Below are 22,190 nucleotides of genomic sequence, written 5' to 3'. Positions count from 1 at the left end.
AGACACACACAGAGGGGGAGACAGAGAGGCAGACAAAGTGGGGGGTGGGGGGGGGGGGAGAGACAGACAGACAGACAAACAGAGAGGGAGAGACACACACAGACACAGAGGGGGGGGAGAGAGATAGAGGGAGTGGGACTGACAGACAGACACAGAAGGGGGGAAACAGTGTCAGGGGAAGAGAGAGACAGACAGACACAGAGAGGGAGACAGACAGACACAGAGAGGGACAGACAGACATGGGGGGGGGGGAAGAGGAGAGACAGAAAGAGACAGACAGACACAGCGAGGGGGAGAGTCAGGCAGACACACACAGAGGTAGAGACAGAGAGGGAGAGAAAGACAGATAGACAGACAGAGAGTGGGGGGGGGGGGGGTGAGAGACACACACACACACACACAGAGGGAGAGAGATAGAGAGAGACAGACAGACAGACGGAGTGTGTGGGGGCGTGGGGGTAAGAGAGACAGGCAGACAAACAGAGGGAGAGACAAACAAACAGACAGGTAGACAGAGAGAGAGAGAGAAAGGGAGAGACAGAGAGACAGACATATTGGGGGGGAGGGAGAGAGACAGACAGACAGAAAAACACACACACAAACACACACACACACACACACAGAGGGTAAGGGAGAGAGAAACAGAGACACAGAGAGGGAGACAGAGACACAGAGGGAGAGAGACAGACAGACAGAGGAGCGGGGAGAGAGAGAGAGAGAGAAAAAAAGAGTCAGAGAGGGAGTGAGACAGAGACAGACAGAGATGGGGAGAGGGATAGAGACAGACACAGAAGGAGGGAGAGACAGAGACAGACAAACAGACACAGAGAGGAGGAAAGAGAGATAATGATCGCAATCACTTCTGACAAGTGGACATCTATCTGGAATACTCTGCATCGCTACATCAAGTGTGCAGGCAGACATTGTCTACTTGTTCAAGCAAAACAATGCCTGGTATCTCACTAAATCAGTTTTAAAAATAGTAAATTAGTAAATTAATTAGTCTTCTTATTTAAAGCTTCTTCACAAAAATACACGTTTTGTTGTTTTGAATATTAAAATAAATTTCTAATGCCTTTATCCTTCTGAAATTTTCTTACTGGCCCCTTATGTAGGACAAAAGCTGTAATGTGACCCCTCACACACAAGGGTTATAGACTCTTTAGTTAGGGAAAACATCCTCTCAGCATCTATTGTGTCATGCCCTCTCAGAAACTTAAATGTTTCAATGAGACCACCTCACATTCTTCTAAACTCCAGAGAATTTAGGCATGTTCTACCCAATCTCTCCTCATAGAATAACCTTCTCATCCCAGGAGCCAATCGAGTCAACCTCCGCTTCACCCCCTGTAAGGCAAGTATATCCTTCCTTAGGTACAGAGACCAAAACAGTATTCCTGGTGTGGTCTCACCAAAACCCTGTACAATAGCAGCAAGAATGTCTTTGTCTTGTACTTCAACTCCCTTGCAATAAAGGCCAACACATCATTTACTTTTCTAATTACATGCTGTACCTTCATGTTGAGTTTCTGCGTTTCTGGTACAAGGACACTCAAATCGCTCTGAGTACCAACATTTAATGGTTTCTCGTCATTTAAAAAACATTTTGTTTTTCTACTTTTACTACCAAAGTGAATAACCTCACATTCCCCACATTATACTCCACCCATCTTCTTGCTGTCACGGAACTGTTTCTTTTTTTTCTTCTCGGATTGAAAACAGTGTGTGCCTTTAAGACTGAGCACAATGTGCCGGCTGCACCTGTCCCTAGGCCACAGCAGGAGAGGTCACATGGTATACTGTTTTGATTTGACTGCGTGTAAAAACTGGCAAATACTGGTCTGAACCAGCCACCAGTGAAGCGTGCTTACTGAAGGAAAGAGCTGTCTACTTTTCTCAGCAGAAATTCTACAATGAGCTACAGGCCAAGTTAATTGTCTAAAGAAAAAAAAACCTTTGAAGAGACCATTTGTATTGCTGGAGTAAAGTTTCGACTGAGACACTATCGGTTTTAAAATCCGAGTGGACCCATTGCTACACTCCTTGTTTAAGTAACTGTTTGATGCCTGCTGCAGCCGAGGTGCTTTGAATGCCTGTCTACTGAAGGACTGTTTCATCAAATCCGTGTTAAGACTTCGAGAAGCATTTGATTATTTTCACATGAGGAATAAATAGTTAATTTGTTAGAGTCATAGAGTTATACAGCACAGAAACAGGCCCTTCGGCCCATCTTGTCTGTGCCAGCCATCAAGCACCTAACTATTCTAATGCCATTTTCCAGCACTTGGCCCGTAGCCTTGTATGCTATGGCGTTTCAAGTTCTTATCGAAATACTCTTAAATATCATGAGGGTTCCTAACTCCACCACCTCTTCAGGCAGTGCGTTCCAGATTCCAACCACCCTCTGGGTGAAAAAGGTTTTCCTCAAATCCCCATAAAACCTCCTGCCCCTTACCATAAATCTATGCCCCCTGGTTATTGACCCCTCCGCTAAGGGAAAAAGTTTCTTCCTATCTAACCTATCAATGTCTCTCATAATTTTGTATACCTCAAACATGATCCCCCTCAGCCTTCTCTGCTCTAAGGAAAACAACCCTAGCCTTTTCAGTCTCTCTTCATAGCTGAAATGCTCCAGCCCAGGCAACATTCTGGTGAATCTCCTCTGCACCCTCTCCAGTGCAATCACATCCTTCCTATAGTGTGGTGCCCAGAACTGTACACAGTACTCCAGCTGTGACCTATCCCATATGCCTTCCTAACCACCTTATCTCCCTGTGCTGCTGCCTTCAGTGATCTATGGACAAGTACACCAAGGTCCCTCTGACCATCTGTACTTCATAGAGTCCTACCATCCATTGTATATTCCCTTGCCTTGTTAATCCTCCCAAAATGCATCACTTCACACTTCTCAGGATTAAATTCCATTTGCCACTGCTCTGCCCATCTTACCAGCCCAACTATATCGTCCTGTAATCTAAGGCTTTCCTCCTCACTATCTAAGACACCACCAATTTTCGTGTCATTTGCGAACTTATCATACCTCCTATATTCATGTGTCCAAACAGCAAGAGTCCCAGCACCGATCCCTGCGGTACGCCACTGGTCACAGGCCTACACTCACAAAAACAACCCTCGACCATCACCCTCTGCATCCTGCCACTAAGCCAATTTTGGATCCAACTTGCCAAATTGCCCTGGATCCCAGGGGCTCTTAACTTCTTAACCAATCTCCCATGTGGGACCTTATCAAAAGCCTTACTGAAGTCCATGTACACTACATCAATAGCTTTACCCTCATCTATACATCTAGTCACCGCCTCAAAAAATTCAATCAAGTTAGTTAGACACGATCGCCCCCTGACAAAGCCATGCTGACTATCCCTGATTAATCCCTGCCTCTCCAAGTGGAGATTAATCCTATCCCTCAGAATTTTTTTCAATAGTTTGCCAACCACTGATGTTGGACTCACCGGCCTGTAATTACCTGGTTTATCCCTGCTACCCTTCTAAAATAATGGCACCACATTCGCGGTTCCCAGTCCTCTGGTACCGCTCCTGTGGCCAGAGAGGATTTGAAAATTTGTGTCAGAGCCCCTGCTATCTCCTCCCTTGCCTCACATAACAGCCTGGGATACATCTCATCTGGGCCTGGGGATTAATCAACTTTTAAGCCCACTAAAACAGTTAATACTTCCTCCCATTCAATGCTGACATGTTCGTATATTACAATCCCCCTCCCTGATCTTTACACCTACATCGTCCTTCTCCGCAGTGAACACAGATGGAACGTAATCATTTAAAAAAAACCTCACCTATGTTCTCCAGCTTCACATAGATTGCCACTTTGGTCCCTAATGAGCCCCACTCTTTCCCTGGTTATCCTCTTGCTCCTAATATACTTATAAAACGCCTTAGGATTTTCCTTTATCTTGCCTGCCACCTCCCTACACTTTCTATACTCCTCTACTGCCTCTGCTGTTTTCACCGCTCCGAATCTGCCATACGCCTCCTTTTTTCCCCCCCGATCCAATCCTCTATATCCCTAGACATCCAGGGTTCCCTGGACTTGTTGGTCCTATCCTTCATCTTAACGGGTACATGTTGGCTCTGAACTCTCAGTATTTCCTCTTTGAATGACTCCCACTGGTCTGATGTAGACTTTCCTACAAGTAGCTGCTTCCAGTCCACTTTGGCCAGATCCTGTTTTATTATATTGAAATCGGCCTTCCCCCAATTCAGTACCTTTATTTCCGGCCCATCTTTATCCTTTTCCATAACTACCTTAAATTTGAGAGAGTTATGGTCATTATCCCTGAAATGCTCCCCCACTGACACATCTACCACTTGTCCAGCATCATTCCCTAGGATTAAGTCCAGTACTGCCCCTTCTCTCTTAGGACTTTCTATGTACTGGCTCAAAAAGCTCTCCTGTATGCATTTTAAGAATTCCACCCCCTTTAAGCCTTTTATACTAAGACTATCCCAGTTGATATTAGGAAAGTTGAAATCTCCTGTTATTACCCTATTATTTTTACACTTCTCAGATTTGCCCACATACCTGCTCCTCTATCTCTCCCTGACTGTTTGGAGGCCGAAAGTACACTTCCAGTCAAGTGATTGCCCCCTTTTTGTTTTTAAGTTCTACCCATATGGCCTCATTTGAGAAACCTTGAAGATATCATCCCTCCTTACTGCAGTAATTGACTCCTTGACCAACAGTGCAATGCCACCTCCTCTTTTATCCCCTCCCCTGTCACGCCTGAAGATTCTATATCCTGGAATATTGAGCTGCCAGTCCTGCCCCTCCCTCAACCATGTCTCTATGATAGCAACAATATCACAAAGAGGGCAATCACTTGTTGTCTAAAGATACCTGGTTTGGTCTGTTTTATTCTGGGGGTTACTAGAGTGTTTAATTTGGGAGGGAAAACTTTAATAATATGCAGCGACCTGTGGAGTGAAGAGCCTGAATTGACAGTGCGTAGCTCCTGCCTCCGTCGTAACATTGCCCACTTACTTAAACTATCTATATCCATTTGCAGACTCTGTGTCCTCCTCACAGCTTACTTTCCCACCTAGCTTTGTATAATCAGCAAACCTGGATATATTTCATATAAGGATGAAAGGTCACAGACCTGAAATATTAACTCTGTTTCTCTCTCCACAGATGCTGCCAGACCTGAGTATATCCAGCACATTGTTTTTATTTCAGATTTCCAGCATCCACAGTAGTTTGCTTTTATTTGGATATATTATACTTGGTCCCTTCATCTAAGTTATTAATATAGATTGGAAACAGCTGAAGCCCAAGCACGGATTCTTGCAGCACCTCACTAGTAACATATTAGCATATGTTAGCATATTACCCCCAAAACCAGGAGCCCTTATTTTGTGCAACCACCTGTTTGCCTTATCAAATGTCTTTTGAAAATTCAAATATTCCATATATCCCCCGGAATATACATCCACTGGCTCTCCTTTATCTACCCTGCTAGTTACATCAAAAAACTGTAATAGATTTGTCAAACACAATTTCTCTTTCACAAGACCATGTTGACTCTGCCTGATGCATATTATGATTTTCTAAGTGTCCTCTTACCACTTCCTTAATAATGGATCCCAGCATTTTCTCAATGACTGATGTTAGGTTAACTAGACTTTAGTTCTATGTTTTCTCTCTCTCTCTCCTTTCTTGAATAGCAGTGTTATATTTGCCAACTTCTAATCCACTGGGATCATTCCAGAATCTAGGGAATTTTGGAAGATCACAAACAGTGCATCCACTATATCTGCAGCCACCTCTTTCAGGATGTAGGCAAACAGGTCAATGTGATTTGTCGGTTTTCAGGCCCATTAATTTATTATTCCTTATTTTTTACTAATATTAATTACTTTTAAGTCCCTACTCTCATTAGAACGTTAGGTCCCCACTATTTCTGGTAGGGTTTTTTTATGTCTTCGAATGTGAAGACAGACATAAAATATTCAACGTTATAATTTCTCCCGTCTCAGTCGATCCAAGTTTACTTTTGTTACTCTCTTCATTTTTATTACATTTACATTAGCAGCTCTTACAATCTGTTTCTATGTTGCTAACTATTTTACTCATATTCTATTGTCTGCTTTATCAATTTTTTGGTCATTTAAAATTCTCCCAATCCTCAGGCCTCTTCTTTGTTATATTCCAGAAAGCCAGTTGTTGGATGATGAAACTGGAGCCAATTTTTACTCAGTCTTATACTTATTTACAGAGTAAAAATTATAAACATATAGATAGCTCCTTACTCAAATCTTCTCCCAGTCTCAGTAAGTGTCTCTGTATATGTGCTCAAGAAAGACACAATTAACACCCTCCACCTGCATATAATTAAACACAACTGATATACAATTAACAGATTCTCTTCTTTCTCTTTGAATAAAACTTAGTTTAACATGCACAAACATTTCAAAACAAATCAGAATAAATTCCATATTCTGTACAAAGCATTACATTGCAAGATGCTCTTCCTCTAGGACCCCAAACAATTTCTTTGTACAAGTGTTTCTTTTTGTAAAATAATCCGATAGTTGATGACTTGCATCTACCCATTTAATTTTGGAGAATTCTTTTCTCTCCAGCATTTGTTACAAGCCAGCAAGGTCAACCCATAACCTTTTCTTGCTTGCACTTATTGTAGGGTGTACATTATCCCACAAGGAACAATTATCCACATAACATTCAATGGGTATGCTATCTTCAGTACGTCCTTTGCACAGAATCTAACCTAAAATATTTGACAAATGGAGCCCCATATCCATCGCCTCCATAACACCCAGTGATTCCATACTTAAAGTACTTTCAACAACCCTTTTTATTTTCTTAACTTCCCAAGCTAAGTTCCCATTTTCACCCATCAGAAATATTATAAAACTAGCTGCACTCGAAAACCCATCAGGAAAATTAGCATATGAAGCATTGCTAAAAATGACTGGCTTCAATGACTTGGGTCACCTAAGGATGGGAACTCAAGTAAACATTTTTCCAAATTTAATTTTTTAAATGTTTTATTTGCCCTTAAAACATTCTCAACTTTAGGATGTTTCATCGTAGTACTTAACTCCAACACATCAAAACTAGTATCTGGTCTAGTCTGAGTGCACAACCAGTTAATTGACCAATCAAGTGTCGCAATTGCTCTGTCTCTGCTTTAGATACAAAATGTTTCTCTAATGATCTAGCATGATTAAATCGGGGTGGGAGTAACACTCTCTAAATAGGATTATTGATGTAAAGCTATTCCAGACCTATTCTGCTTAATATCTAACCCAGTATATTTAAAAGTCCCACAGCCTGACTCCCAATCTTAAACTCTAATCTTAATAGCGCATTTCTCAAATTCCGCTGTACCACCCCATAAGAAATCATCAACATGCATCATGAAGATGCCTGAAAATTTCCCTTTATGATACCAATAAAACACTGTGGGATCTGCTTTTAGTTGAACACAATCTATTTTCAGCAAAACAGATATAATCGAGAAATACCATACCCTGGAAGCATTGTTCAGACCATAGATGCATTTGTTTAGTTTCCACAGTTTTCATTCTGCATCTGCTGCCTCTTTGGGCAGTTTCAGAAACACTTCTCTCTGAAAAGTATCAGCCTGCAGAAATGTGTTTTTATGTCGATTGAGCTACACTCCCATGAATATGTGGCCAAAAGAGCTAAAACGATTTTCAAGATTACTTTTCCAGCTGTGGGAGAGTCCAGTCTAACATCTGTATCACCCAGTCCCTCTTCAAAACCCCTAGCAACTAGCCTAATTTTTGCCTTACAAGCCCCATCCACAAGGGCTTTTTCAGTACAAATTTCAGACTTATGTACATTGCTGTCAAACTTAATGTGAAATTCTATTGTATTCCGATCACTGGTTCCCAGAGGATCTCTTACTATGAGATTATCAATTCTGTCTCATTACACAAAGCAAGATCTAAAATAGTCTCCTCCTTGATTGGTTCCATGATGTATTTTTATAAGGACTGTCTTGAATGTATTCCACAAATTCGTCCTCCAAACTACTTTTGCGGAATCCAAACTGTGCATCAGTGAAAAGGTTATTGGTGAGTAAGTGTTGCTTGATAGCACTGTTGCTGACCCCTTTTGTGTCTTTGCTGATGATTGAGAGTAGGTTGATAGGGCAGTAATTGCCAGATTGGATCAGTCCCATCTTTGTGGACATACTTGGGCAATTTATTTTTAAAATTCTTTCATGGGATGTGGGTGTTGCTGGCAAGACCAGCATTTGTTGCCCATCCTTAATTACCCTTGAGAAGGTGGTGGTGAGCTGCCTCCTTGAACCAATGCAATCCATCTGATGCGGGTACACCCACAGTACTGTTAGGGAGGGATTCTGATCCAGTGACAGTGAAGGAACGGCGATATAGTTCCAAGTCAGGATGGTGTGTGACTTGGAGGAGAACTTGCAGGTGGTGGTGTTCCCATGCATCTATTGTCCTTGTCCTTCTAGGTGGAAGAGGTCGCGGGTTTGGAAGGTGCTGTCGAAGGAGGCGTGGCGAGTTGCTGCAGTGCATCTTGTATAGGTACACACTGCTGCCACTGTGCGCTACTGGTGGAGAGAGTGAACATTTAAGGTGGTGGATGGGGCGCTGATCAAGTAGGCTGCTTTGTCCTGGATGGTGTCGAGCTTCCTGAGTGCTGTTGGAGCCGCACTCATTCAGGCAAGTGAACAGTATTCCATCACACTCCAGACTTGTACCATGTAGATGGTGGACAGGCTTTGGGGAGTCAGGAGGTCGGTTACTCGCCAGAATTCCCAGTCTCTGACCTGGTCTTGTATCCACAGTATTTATGTGGCAGCTCCAGTGTACTTTCTGGTCAATAGTAACCCCTAGGATGTTGATAGTGGGGGAATCCGTGATGGTAATGTCATTGAATGCCCTGGGGAGATGCTTAGATTCTCGCTTAATGGAGATGGTCATTGCCTGGCACTTGTGTGGCATGAATGTTACTTGCCACTATCAGCCCAAGCCTGAATGTTGTCCAGGAGACCAACTCTGGTTCAATGAAGAGTGCAAGAGGGCATGGCAGAAGCAGCACCAGGCATACCTCAAAATGAGGTGTCAACCTGGTGAAGCTACAACACAGGACTACTTACGTGCCAAACTGCGTAAGTGGCATGCAACGGACCGAGCTAACCAATGGATCAGATCTAAGCTCTGCAGTCCTGCCACATCTAGCCGTGAATAGTGGTGGACAATTAAACAACTAACTGGAGGAGGTGGCTCCACAAATATCCCCATTCTCAATGATGGGGCAGCCCAGCACATCAGGGCGAAAGAGAAGGCTGGAGCATTTGCAACAATCTTCAGCCAGAAGTGCCGAGTTGATGATCCATCTAGGCCTCTTCCTGAAGCCCCCAGCATCACAATGCCAGACTTCAGCCAATTTGATTCATTCCACGTGATATCAAGAAACGACTGAAGGCACTGGATACTGCAAAGGCTCCTGATAATATTCCAGCAATAGTACTGAAGACCTGTGTTCCAGAACTCGCCGCACCCCTTAGCAAAGCTGTTCCAGTACAGCTACAACACTGGCATCTACCCTACAATGTGGAAAATTGCCCAGGTATGTCCTGTACACAAAAAGCAGGACAAGTCCAACCTGGCTAAATATCGCCCTATCAGTCTACTCTCAATCATCAGTCAAGTGATGAAAGGCATCAACAGTGCCATCAAGTGGCACTTGCTTAACAATAACCTGCTCAGTGATGCTCAGTTTGGTTTTCGCCAGGGCCACTCAACTCCTGAACTCATTACAGCCTTGGTTCAAAAGAGCTGAACACAAGAGGTGAGGTGAGAGTGGCTGCCCTTGACATCAAGGGAGCATTTGACCGAGTATGGCTTCAAGGAGCCCTAGCAAAACTGAAGTCAATGGGAATCAGGGGGGAAACTCTCCGCTGGCTGGAGTCATACCTAGCGCAAAGGAAGATGGTTGTGGTTGTTGAAGGTCAATCATCTGAGCTCCAGGACATCACTGCAGGAGTTCCTCAGGGTAGTGTCCTAGGCCCAACTACTTCATCAATGACCTTCCTTCAATCATAAGGTCAGAAGTGGGGATGTTCGCTGATGATTGCGTAATGTTCAGCACCATTCGCGACGCCTCAGATACTGAAGCAGTCCGTGTAGAAATGCAGCAAGACCTGGACAATATCCAGGCTTGGGCTAAGTGGCAAGCAATATTCGCACCACAAAAGTACCAGGCAATGACCATCTCCAACAAGAGAGAATCTAACCATCTCCCCTTGACATTCAATGGCATTACTATTGCTGAATCCCCCACTATCAACATTCTAGGGGCTACCATTGACCAGAAACTGAACTGGAGTAGCCATATAAATACCATGGCTACAAGAGCAGGTCAGAGGCTAGGAATCCTGCAGTGAGTAACTCACCTCCACCATCTACAAGACACAAGTCAGGAGTGTGATGGAATACTCTCCATTTGCCTGGATGGGTGCAGCTCCAACTACACTCAAGAAACTCGACACCATCCAGGACAAAGCAGCCCGCTTGATTGGCACCCCATCCACAAACATTCACTCACTCCACCACCGACGCACAGTGGCAGCGGTGTGTACCATCTACAAGATGCACTGCAGCAACTCACCAAGGCTCCTTAGACAGCACCTTCCAAACCTGCGACCTCTACCAACTAGAAGGACAAAGGCAGCAAATGCATGGGAACACCACCACCTGCAAGTTCCCCTCCAAGTCACACACCATCCTGACTTGGAACTATAATCGCCGTTCCTTCACTGTCGCTGGGTCAAAATCCTGCAACTCCCTTCTTAACAGAACTGTGGATGTACCTACCTCCCATGGATTGCAGCCGTTCAAGAAGGCAGCTCACTACCACCTTCTCAAGGGCAATTAGGGATGGACAATAAATGTTGGCCTAGCCAGTGACGCCCACATCCCATGAATAAAAATTTTTTAAAAAAGGTCCTGCGGCGTATGGACAAGGACTGCTTCAGTATCTGAGGAATTACAAATGGTACTGAACATCCTACAATCATCAACGAGCATTCCCACATCTGACCTTTTCCACATTGTCGGGTAGATGCCAGTATTGTAGCTGTCCTAGAACAATTTGGCTAGAGGTGCAGCTAGTTCTGGGGCACAAGTCTTCAGCACTACAGCTGCGCCCATAGCCTTTACTGTAACCAGTACGCTCAGCTATTTTTTCATATCATGTAGACTGAATTGAATTGGTTGAAGTCTGGCATCTGCGATGGGTGGGGATCTCAGGAGGAAGCTTCATTGATGGGTTCCTCACAAGTGTTAGGAGTCAAGTATGAAGTGGGTATCCCTTATCTCCTGCAAGACAGCCCTTAAGTCAGCTTCCTGGAACAAAAAAGTCCGGGATGTCTCAGTACGAAGGCATCATGACAGATTATTGATAAGCAAAGGGGTGGAAGGTTATTGGGGGTAGGTGGAAATGTGGAGTAATCAATTCAGCCGTGAACTTATTGAATGGCGGAGCAGGCTCAAAGGGCCGGGTGGCCTACTCCTACTCAGTATGTATGTTCGTATGACAGTTTCCAGGGAATCTGGCGCAGATCTGCATGAATCTCTTCTTGTGGTTCCACACCAACTTTGCATTGATGGAAGAATATCCCTTGTGGTTTATAAAACCTCCTGGTTGTTGTGGTGTTACTCAAATTGTCACGGGTGTGCAGTCAATGGCACCTTGTACCTCGGGGAATCCAGCCAGAGAGCTGAATCCGAGTACCTGTTTATTCTGGCTATTGTCACCATTAGGGAAATTTACCTAATTGTGAAAGGATAGGATCTTAGGAACTAGGAGCAGGAATAGGCCATTTGGCCCATCGAGCCTGCTGCGCCATTCAAACAAATCATGGCTGATCATTTACCTGTATGCCATTTTCCCCACTATCCCCATAATCCCTTGATGCCGTTAATATTCAGAAATCTATCGATTTCTGTCTTTAACATGATCAACAATTCAGCTTCCAAAGCCCTCTGGGGTAGAGAATTCCACAGATTTACCACCCTCTGAGTAAAGAAATTCCTCCTCAGCTAAGTCTTAAATGTCAGCCCTGGCAAACAATCTCTCAGCGACCAGCCTTATGCATTAACGTGTAGCTAACTGGAAAATCCTGGATATGTTGTTAGTAGCGTCATGGGAGGATCCGTAGGAATCACTTTTACAGCCCCTGGTAATGCGTGGCCTTCAGATCCAGCAGGGAACAGGTTTTCCTGTCGCAGGGTGCAGAAGCCTGTTACCATCTGATGCAACAACCTCAGCTTGCAGGGGCACTGCTCTTCAATAGGTCATAGAAGCTGAGCCTTGGGCTACAGGGAAAGGACAGGGAGTGGGACTAGCTTGTAGAGGACCAGCATGGACATGATGGGCCAAATAGCCTCTTGTAATCATTCTACGATTCTATCTGCTGTAAACACTGTGTCATGGGTAGCACCTCCTGCGATGTTTATCGCTCTCCTATGCATGTACTAATCCCACCACAGCACAAACTCTCTGATATGGATGGTAAAGGTCTTCCACTTCTGATGTACTGTCAAACACATCCAAGGCACCTTCAATCCTGATGGTGTCAGTCTGAAATCCTCAAAAGGTTGAATAAAGCTATATGTAAACGAGCACTCTCTGCCAAACATTTCCTAGGGGAACTGAGACAGCAGCTACAATAATTGAGATTGGATTCAGCTGGGATTAAATGCCTACCTGAACTGCTGCCAAATACACCTCTGTTTCCCTGGTCAGTTTCCTAAGTTCGGGGTGCTGAAGTAAAATTTGGAACCAAGTTCAAAACAATTTAAAAATCTCTCATTAAGGTCTCCTAAGGATGTTAATTGCATCAGTAAGTACCCACCCACATCCAATTACGAAATCCGAGAGTAGCTTTCTCGCCAGCTTCCAAATTGCCTCTATTAAACCCTGAAGTGGGCATACTGGAGCCAGTTTGGGCTCCTGCTCAAAAATGAATCATTTTTATCCACCCCACCCACTCCCAACACACATGTTCTACCCCACCACTCACTGGTCATTTTGTTCAAATTTCTTCCCCCTTCAGGTTCCCTAATTCTATCACTTGCCATCACAGTTCCTCCTTTAATCAAGAGTAAAACAGTTTAGAATATGGATCTCTCTTCACCACGGTTGTCAAACATACGGCCCGCGGACCAGCCTCCGGCCCTCCAAAAGTTTCCATCCTGCCTGTGGATGTAAACTGCCAGAATATCAGGCACCTTTGTGGACAGCTACAGGTTTCTTTGGACCCCACTCCCAAACAAGGCTGCACCCAGTAGAGAGGCAGTGTTCACAGCCTGCCTCTATTATCCACATTTATGGTGAGTGGTGAGAGCGAGGAGTGGAGGGAACGGGGTGGAGGGGGGGCAGAGAGTGTGAGTGACAGAGAGACAGACAATGGGCGAGCGAGAGAGAGAGAGAGAGACAGACAGACAGAGAGGAGGGAAGAGAGTAACAGAGAAGGGGGGGGGGAAAGAGAGACAGACAGCGAGAGTAGGGGAGCGACAGACAAGACAGAGAGAAGAGGGAGAGAGAAACAGACAGAGGGTGTGAGAGAGAGACATATAGAGGAGAGGAGAGACAGAGAGTGGGGGTGGGGGGGAGAAATGAGACAGACAGACAGGGTAGGGGAGAGACAGACCAGACAGACAGAGAGAAGGGGAGAGAGACAAACAGACTAAGGGGGGGGGGGGGAAGAGAGAGAGACACACACACACAGAGAGGGTGGGAGAGAGAGACACACACAGAGAGGGTGGGAGAGAGAGAGACACACACATAGACAGAGAGGGGGGGCTACATCAAGTGTGTGGGCAGAGATTGAGCACTTATGCAAGCAAAAACAATGCCAGGTATGTCACTAAATCAGTGTTCAACATAGTGACAAGAAAACAAGTCAACATATTAGTCTTCTCATTTAAAGCTTCCTCACAAAAATGTACAGTTGTTGTTTTGATTAATAGCAAGATACATTTTTAATGCCTTTATCTTTCCGAAATTTTCTCACCAGCCCCCTATGGAGGACTAAAATTGTAATGTGGCCCCCCACGCGAAAATGTTGGACACCCATGCTCTATGCCAACACAGCTACATGAGTACTCACCATCTGAACAGCAACTGCTAGTTGCAAGTAGTGCTGGCCTGCAGTTCTTCCTGCATTCTCCAAATTGAAATCTATCCATTACAGAGAAATGCTCCATCTTGTGGCTCAGCCAAGAACTGGTGAAATGTACCAATCAGTGCACATATCAGCTGGTATCTGATACCAGAAGTCAAGCTTACTGCTCTTGTGTTAGGCATGAAACATAATAGCTACCAGAATATACAGTTTTAATTTTACAGACTATATGACAGACAAAATGTAAAGAGCAGCCTGTAAACCAGAAAACCTAAAACATTTTGATTACCTGCAGATCTGCAAGTGCTGGCTGGTTGGTCCTTGATGGCTGTTTGGTCCGAGGCCCCTTAAGAGGCCTTTTAGCTGACAGTACTTTCTGTTTGGGAATCACATTGCTGCCCGTTGCAGTGGAATAAAACAGTTTCCTTACGTTAGCAGACAGTATATAGTGTAGAGATTGGTGATGTACCATTTGCATGCAAACTGTCCCTTTCCGTGTTGGATAGCATGGTTCCAGCTGGTAGTTGGGTGATCTTCCGTCTTGGTGTTTCCATGGGCTCCACAGAGCATTTCTCCGGTAACAGCCATACAACCTTAACCTGGAAAGCTGAATATTTCCCAGAGGGGAACTCAAACAGAAAGTTCTTTCCATCAAGTATGGAGCTTGTTGCAAGAGACTGAGCAATCGAACAGCCATGGCTAATGGATGATCAATCTAAAAGGGAGAAAAATAATTGATTTTTTTTTTGAGAACTTGTATTCACCACAATGGAACCTAGTGTTACTGTTTCTTATCGCTTCTCTCACATAAGCTCTTATCGTTCATCTGTGTTAAGAGTGTAAAACCCTCTTCAAAGTAGGAGACAAGTTACAAATTGAACAGACATTTGTTATTGATGCAAATCAATAAATTCCTCTGAAATGCTGATTTTTGAATAATCACTAGATGCATTAAATTTAAATGAGGCCTCAAAAGACCTAATTGTTGTTTTTCTCTATCATTATATCATTGTGTACGTAACCATTGGATAGTTATCTTTCTCGGGTAATGCAAGGTAAAATCCTAGTATTAAAATACAATCCTTATTCTCAGTGCCACTGGTTTATGTCGACAAAATAAATTAAATCCATATTTTGAGATTCCAGGATACTCACCATTTTCCAATAAAAACTGAAAAACAACAGCTCATTGTGTAAAATATTTCTGCAGTGTAAGCCAGGTCAGTTCTTAACATAGCATTGATTCATTGAAAAGTATTTGCGAGTGGTTGATCTACAGTGGTCATCACTGGACGGATGAGGAGTCGAAGCTTTGGATGTTGGACATTTTGTTTATTCCCATCGGCCGGCTGCAAGGACTTCAAGCAACCTTGGATTGCTCCACATTGGAAGATTCCACTTCGGCGGGAGCGGAAATCTGCATGGACTTTATTATATTTACTATTTTTTTAAATGTTGTTTATATCTTAGTAGTGTTTAAAAATTTAGTTTTTCTAATTAAACAGTTAATTTGTTGATCTAAAGACATCTGGTTTGGTTCGCCTCATTCGGGGTTAATAGATGGTTCAATTCAGCTGTGGATTTCTTTAATTTGGAAAGTTTAAAGTAATATGTTAGGCGATCTGTGGAGTGGCAGGACTGAATTGACAGTGTGTTGCTCCCATCGCTATTAGAATTATATATTTTGATTGGGGGCTTTGACTTGAGCGGTCAGTCGCAACAATGGTTTAGTGCAGATACTTTTCTACACAGTAGTCACAGTGTGCAACTGAAATCACATGCTCAATAAAGTTATTATAAAACTACGATCATATTAAATTAAGGGATAGACAAAAGGGGGAAATGACAGGGAAAACTGAGGGGACAGAAACTGGAACTACAGTAGTTTCACTAGGAACTAGTACTAGTCTATCTTGTTATGTAATAGAAGCTAAGTATTGTAGAGTTCTGATGAAAGGTCACTGACCGGAAACGTTAACTCTATTTCTCTCTCCACAGATACTGCCAGACCTGCTGAGTATTTCCAGCATTTCTTACTTTTATTTCAGATTTCCAGCATCTGCAGTATTTTGTTTTTATTTATTATTTTTGTAGTAGTTACTCTACCTTTTCTATTGAAACACAACTCTTTGTTTCAATATAATTTCTTTCCTTAAAACCAGCTAAACATAAAGTTTTATATAGCATTACAAAACATCGTGATCTGTACCCACCAGCAAACCACAGTCTTGATTCCTGGGATTGGTAAAATTGGTGGCGAGTTTCCTCAATTCTTGGTAAGGCCATTGGAAGGAATATCAGTACAGACATACAAATAAATAGTCACTGTCAAAAGGAAAAAAAAGCATAGGCAATCAGACCCCAGATCCATGATTACAGCAGGATAAATCTAGGCTCCCACTCTAAATCCACCTCTTATCAACTGACTAGAGTGACATCGACTGTAGTCATGCAATTGACAATGGCTCACACCATCCTATCCAACTTGAAGGAAATGAGAAGCTCCCAGGAAATTTAAAGGTCAAATTCGAATATTTCAGATAGATATTGTCATGTTTTAGGAATTTTTTGAATATGCATAAAAGGATTTGAAAAAAAGTTACTTGGGCTTTTAAAGCAAAGTGCACTCAGACAACGTTAAGGTGGTTAAAATGTTAATTAGCTACCTCTGATGTTGGGTTTGATAGGAATTGAAGGAGAGGAAACGTTCTTGAGGGGGAGAAATGAAAGTTGGTAACGACCAAGTGACAGGAAGGAGAGGAGAGGATGAGGGAAAAAAGTGAGACAGAAGTAATGGACTTGGCTTTGGAGGGGCACTTGAAGTGTGCATGCAAATGGACAAAGAAGGAACTTAGATTACAGAGGCAGGGAAGAGATTATCAGAGCTGCATTGAGGTCATTAACAAAGGATGGGAAAGAGAGTTCAACAACAATAACCTATATTTATAAAGTGCCTTAACATAATAAAATGGCCAAAAGTGCTTCAAAGAAGCATTAGAAAACAAAATATGACACTGAGTCACATACGGTGATATTTGCGTTGATGGTCAAAACCTTGATCAAAGAGGTAAGTTTTACGAGTGTCTTAATGGAGGAAAGAGGGGTAGAGAGACAGAGATGTTTAGAGTTTAGGGTCTTGGCAGCTGAAAGCATGGCCACCAATGGTGGACAAATTTAAATCAGGGATGCTCAAGAGGCCAGAATTAGAGGAGCCTAGATACATTGGAGGGTTGTGGGGCTGGAAGAGATTACAGAAGGGTGAGGCCATGGAGGGATTTGAAAACAACGATGAGAATTTTAAAAAGTAAGGTGTTGCTTAATCAAGAGCCAATGAGCACAGGGGTGATGGGTGAACAAGTCTTGGGGCAAGGACAGCAGAGTTTTCGATGACCTCAAGCTTACGAAGGGTAGAATGTGGGAGTTCGAACAGGGGTGTGTTGGAATAGTCCAGCCTAGAAGTAACAAAGGCATGGATGAGGTTTTCAGCAGATGAGCTGAGGCAGGACAGAGTCGGGCAATGTTATGGAGGTGGAAATAGGCAACCTAAGTGATGGCACAGATATGTGGTCAGAAGCTCAATTCACAGTCAAATACGACACCAAGCGAATAGTCTGGTTCAGCCTCAGACAGTTGCCAGGGAGGGAGATGGAGTTGGTGACTAGGGATAGAGTTTGTGACAGGGATCGAAGACAATGGCTTCGGTCTTCGCAATATCTAGTTGGAAGAAATTTCTGCTCATCCCATACTGGACATCTGACAGGCAGTCGAACAATTTAGAAAAAGTGGAGGAGTCGAGAGAGGTGATGGTGAAGTACACTAATGACACCAAGCTCTACATGTGAAAACTGGCACTGTGCTTTCGGATGATGCTGCCAAGAGCGAGCATCTGAATGAGAAATAGGAGGGGCCAAGGACAGATCTTTGGGGGACACTAGAAATAACGGTGCGGAAACATCAAGTGAATTAAAGGTTATCTGTTGATGTGAGCGAAGGCAAGTAGTAATGATTGAACTAGGTGTGTCTGATCGTAACTGTTGCTATTTATATGCATTTGCTGTGAAATAAAAAGCTCAACAATTCATATCTGGCCTTGTCTTACCAAGTATTTTCTCAGTCTGCCTTTAAAGAAATTGAAGTATACATGTGAAAGATACGACTATGCAGTTCAGCTCACAAGGCAATTGTTACACCCCTGATTCATGTTATTAGTTAGTTAGTTATTGGAGAGTGCAGGCACACACACGAGGCTCAGACTGCTTATAGTGTTTAGCAATGCTATAACCAAGAGACTATACAAGGTAAAACCTGAAAGTTCGATCAGATATATTACACACAAAAGAACTACTACCGTCCTCAAAAGGGTTTGCATTCTCATTAAACCACGACAATTACCTTGTTACTAGGCTATGTTTTGTGTTCCCTCCACTACACTTGCTGAAATGTTCCAACAGGAAAGTCATTAAAAAGTAGTAAAATATTTAAATTAGAAAGTAAGTCATGCATACCATAAGTGTGAAATGCCATGGGATTGTTAAAGGCTTACATATGTGCCACAGAGGGTTGACTATTTTGTGATTTTGTATGTCATCCTGGAATTATTTTTATACCATAAAAATATGCTGTCTCTGCCTCTAGGCAACACACATTTACTTTCGCTAATATCTTGCTTTTTACATACCTGTAAAAGATGCCACAGTCTGTTTTTATATTTCTTGCCAGTTTACTCTCATATTCTATTTCTTACTCTATCAATAGCTTGGTGACGAGAGTGGTCCTAAAGGAAGAGTGCTAAATTGGGGGAAGGCCAACGATACCAAAATTCGGCAGGAGCTGGGGAATGTAGATTGGGAGCAGCTGTTTGAAGGTAAATCCACATTTGATATGTGGGAGGCTTTTAAAGAGAGGTTGATTAGCGTGCAGGAGAGACATGTTCCTGTGAAAATGAGGGATAGAAATGGCAAGTTTAGGGAACCATGGATGACAGGTGAAATTGTGAGACTAGCTAAGAGGAAAAAGGAAGCATACATAAGGTCTAGGAAGCTGAAGAAAGATGAAGCTTTGAAAGAATATCGGGAATGTAGGACCAATCTGAAACGAGGAATTAAGAGGGCTAAAAGCGGTCATGAAATATCTTTAGCAAACAGAGTTAAGGAAAATCCCAAAGCCTTTCATTCATATATAAGGAGCAAGAGGGTAACTAGAGAAAGGATTGGCCCACTCAAGGACAAAGGAGGAAAGTTATGCGTGGAGTCAGAGAAAATGGGTGAGATTCTAAACGAGTACTTTGCATCGGTATTCACCGAGGAGAGGGACATGACGGATGTTGAGGTTAGGGACAGATGTTTGATTACTCTAGGTCAAGTCGGCATAAGGAGGAAGGAAGTGTTGGGTATTCTAAAAGGCATTAAGGTGGACAAGTCCCCAGGTCCGGATGGGATCAATCCCAGGTTACTGAGGGAAGCGAGAGAGGAAATAGCTGGGGCCTTAACAGATATCTTTGCAGCATCCTTAAACACGGGTGCGGTCCCGGAGGACTGGAGAATTGCTAATGTTGTCCCCTTGTTTAAGAAGGGTAGCAGGGATAATCCAGGTAATTATAGACCGGTGAGCCTGACATCAGTGGTAGGGAAGCTGCTGGAGAAGATACTGAGGGATAGGATCTATTCCCATTTGGAAGAAAATGGGCTTATCAGTGATAGGCAACATGGTTTTGTGCAGGGAAGGTCATCTCTTACCGACTTAATAGAATTCTTTGAGGAAGTGACAAAATTGATTGATGAGGGAAGGGCTGTAGATGTCATATACATGGACTTCAGTAAGGCGTTTGATAAGGTTCCCCGTGGTAGGTTGATGGAGAAAGTGAAGTCGCATGGGGTCCAGGGTGTACTAGCTAGATGGATAAAGAACTGGCTGGGCAACAGGAGACAGAGAGTAGCAGTGGAAGGGAGTTTCTCAAAATGGAGACGTGTGACCAGTGGTGTTCCACAGGGATCTGTGCTGGGACCACTGTTGTTTGTGATATACATAAATGATTTGGAGGAAAGTATAGGTGGTCTGATTAGCAAGTTTGCAGACGACACTAAGATTGGTGGAGTAGCAGACAGTGAAGGGGACTGTCAGAGAATACAGCAAAATATAGATAGATTGGAGAGTTGGGCAGAGAAATGGCAGATGGAGTTCAATCAGGGCAAATGCGAGGTGATGCATTTTGGAAGATCCAATTCAAGAGTGAACTATACAGTAAATGGAAAAGTCCTGGGGAAAATTGATGTACAGAGAGATTTGGGTGTTTAGGTCCAATGTTCCCTGAAGGTGGCAATGCAGGTCAATAGAGTGGTCAAGAAGGCATACGGCATGCTTTCCTTCATCGGACGGGGTATTGAATACAAGGGTTGGCAGGTCATGTTACAGTTGTATAAGACTTTGGTTCGGCCACATTTGGAATACTGCGTGCAGTTCTGGTCGCCACATTACCAAAAGGATGTAGACGCTTTGGAGAGGGTGCAGAGGAGGTTCACCAGGATGTTGCCTGGTATGGAGGGCGCTAACTATGAAGAGAGGTTGAGAAGATGAGGATTATTTTCATTAGAAAGACGGAGGTTGAGGGGGGACCTGATTGAGGTGTACAAAATCATGAGAGGTATAGACAGGGTGGATAGCAAGAAGCTTTTTCCCAGAGTGGGGGATTCAATTACTAGGGGTCACGAGTTCAAAGTGAGAGGGGAAAAGTTTAGGGGGGATATGCGTGGAAAGTTCTTTACGCAGAGGGTGGTGGGTGCCTGGAACGCGTTGCCAGCGGAGGTGGTAGACACGGGCACGATAGCGTCTTTTAAGATGTATCTAGACAGATACATGAATGGGCAAGAAGCAAAGAGATACAGACCCTTAGAAAATAGGCGACATGTTTAGATAGAGGATCTGGATCGGCGCAGGCTTGGAGGGCTGAAGGGCCTGTTCCTGTGCTCTAATTTTCTTTGTTCTTGGTCTTTTTTAAATTTTTAAATCCTCCCAATCCTCAGGCTTATGACTCTTTATGGCAACTTTGTAAGCCTCCTCTATTAATCTATTACAATCTGCAACTTCTCTAGTTAGCCATGTTTGGATCACTTTTTCAGTACAGTTTTCATTCCTCAAGGGAATGTACATTAATTGAGAATTATGAATTATCTCTTTAAATGTTTGCCCTTGTTTATCTACTGTCATATCTTTCAATCTAATTTCCAAACCTACTTCAGTCAACTCATTCCTTGTTCTCCATAATTGGCTTTGTTTAAATTTAAGACCCTAGCTTCGACTTAACCACATCACTCTCAAACTTGGTATGAAATTCTATCATATTATAATCAGTCTCCCCAGAGGATCCTTTATTACTATTTAACCTTGTCTCACTACACAACACTCAGTCTAAAATAGCCTGTTCCCTTTTTGTTGGTGTTTCAAGAGATTTGGGTGTCTTTGTGCAAGTACAGCTAGCAATTAGGAAGGCAAATTGTATGTTAGCCTTTATTGCAAAAGGGTGTTGGAGTATAAAAGTAATAAGTCTTGCTGCAATTATATAAGGGTTTGGTGAAACCACACCTGAAGTAGTGTGTACAGTTTTGGTTTCCTTACCCAAGGATATAATTGACTTCGAGGGGGGTACAAGGAAGGTTGACTAAATTGATACCAATAAGTTTTAGGACCAATTTTGAGACTGGTTGAAAATCAACAGTTGATTTAGATTTATACAAAGCAATCCCAACATACATTTGCATACTACTGTAAGAACCTGCTCAGCTTTCACAGCATTTGTCAGCTATTGGTATAGAAAAAAAACTTCCATTTATATAGTGCCTTTCACAACCTCAAGACATCCCAAAGCACTTTGTTGCCAATATGCCGTTCTTCTGAAATGTAGGCACTCTTGTGTGTAGCAGCCAATTTGTCCATAACAAGGACCTACAAACAATTCGGAAGTAAAAGTCCAGATAATCTATTTTTTTTCTAATGTTTGATAAGGGA

At 43.1% G+C, this 22,190-nt stretch overlaps 1 protein-coding gene across 4 annotated transcripts in view; it reads right to left on the bottom strand.

The window, feature by feature from the left end:
- Window positions 1-22,190, bottom strand: part of rmnd1 (required for meiotic nuclear division 1 homolog) — a 94,761-nt gene that overhangs the window by 70,227 nt on the left and 2,344 nt on the right. For 3 of the 4 annotated variants that reach the window (XM_068044456.1, XM_068044459.1, XM_068044457.1), the window contains exons 2-3: window positions 16,403-16,514; window positions 14,479-14,904 (exon numbers count right to left, since the gene is read on the bottom strand). In XM_068044456.1, coding sequence (XP_067900557.1) covers window positions 14,479-14,886 — 408 coding nt within the window. In that variant the 5' untranslated portion in view covers window positions 14,887-14,904; window positions 16,403-16,514. The remainder of the gene's footprint in view (window positions 1-14,478; window positions 14,905-16,402; window positions 16,515-22,190) is intronic. The other variant, XM_068044458.1, reaches the window with a different exon arrangement.

The sequence above is a fragment of the Heterodontus francisci genome, chromosome 13 (genome assembly GCF_036365525.1).
Source record: "Heterodontus francisci isolate sHetFra1 chromosome 13, sHetFra1.hap1, whole genome shotgun sequence".
In the NCBI taxonomy this organism is placed as follows: domain Eukaryota; kingdom Metazoa; phylum Chordata; class Chondrichthyes; order Heterodontiformes; family Heterodontidae; genus Heterodontus; species Heterodontus francisci.
This window is presented reverse-complemented; position numbering and strand designations above follow the sequence as displayed.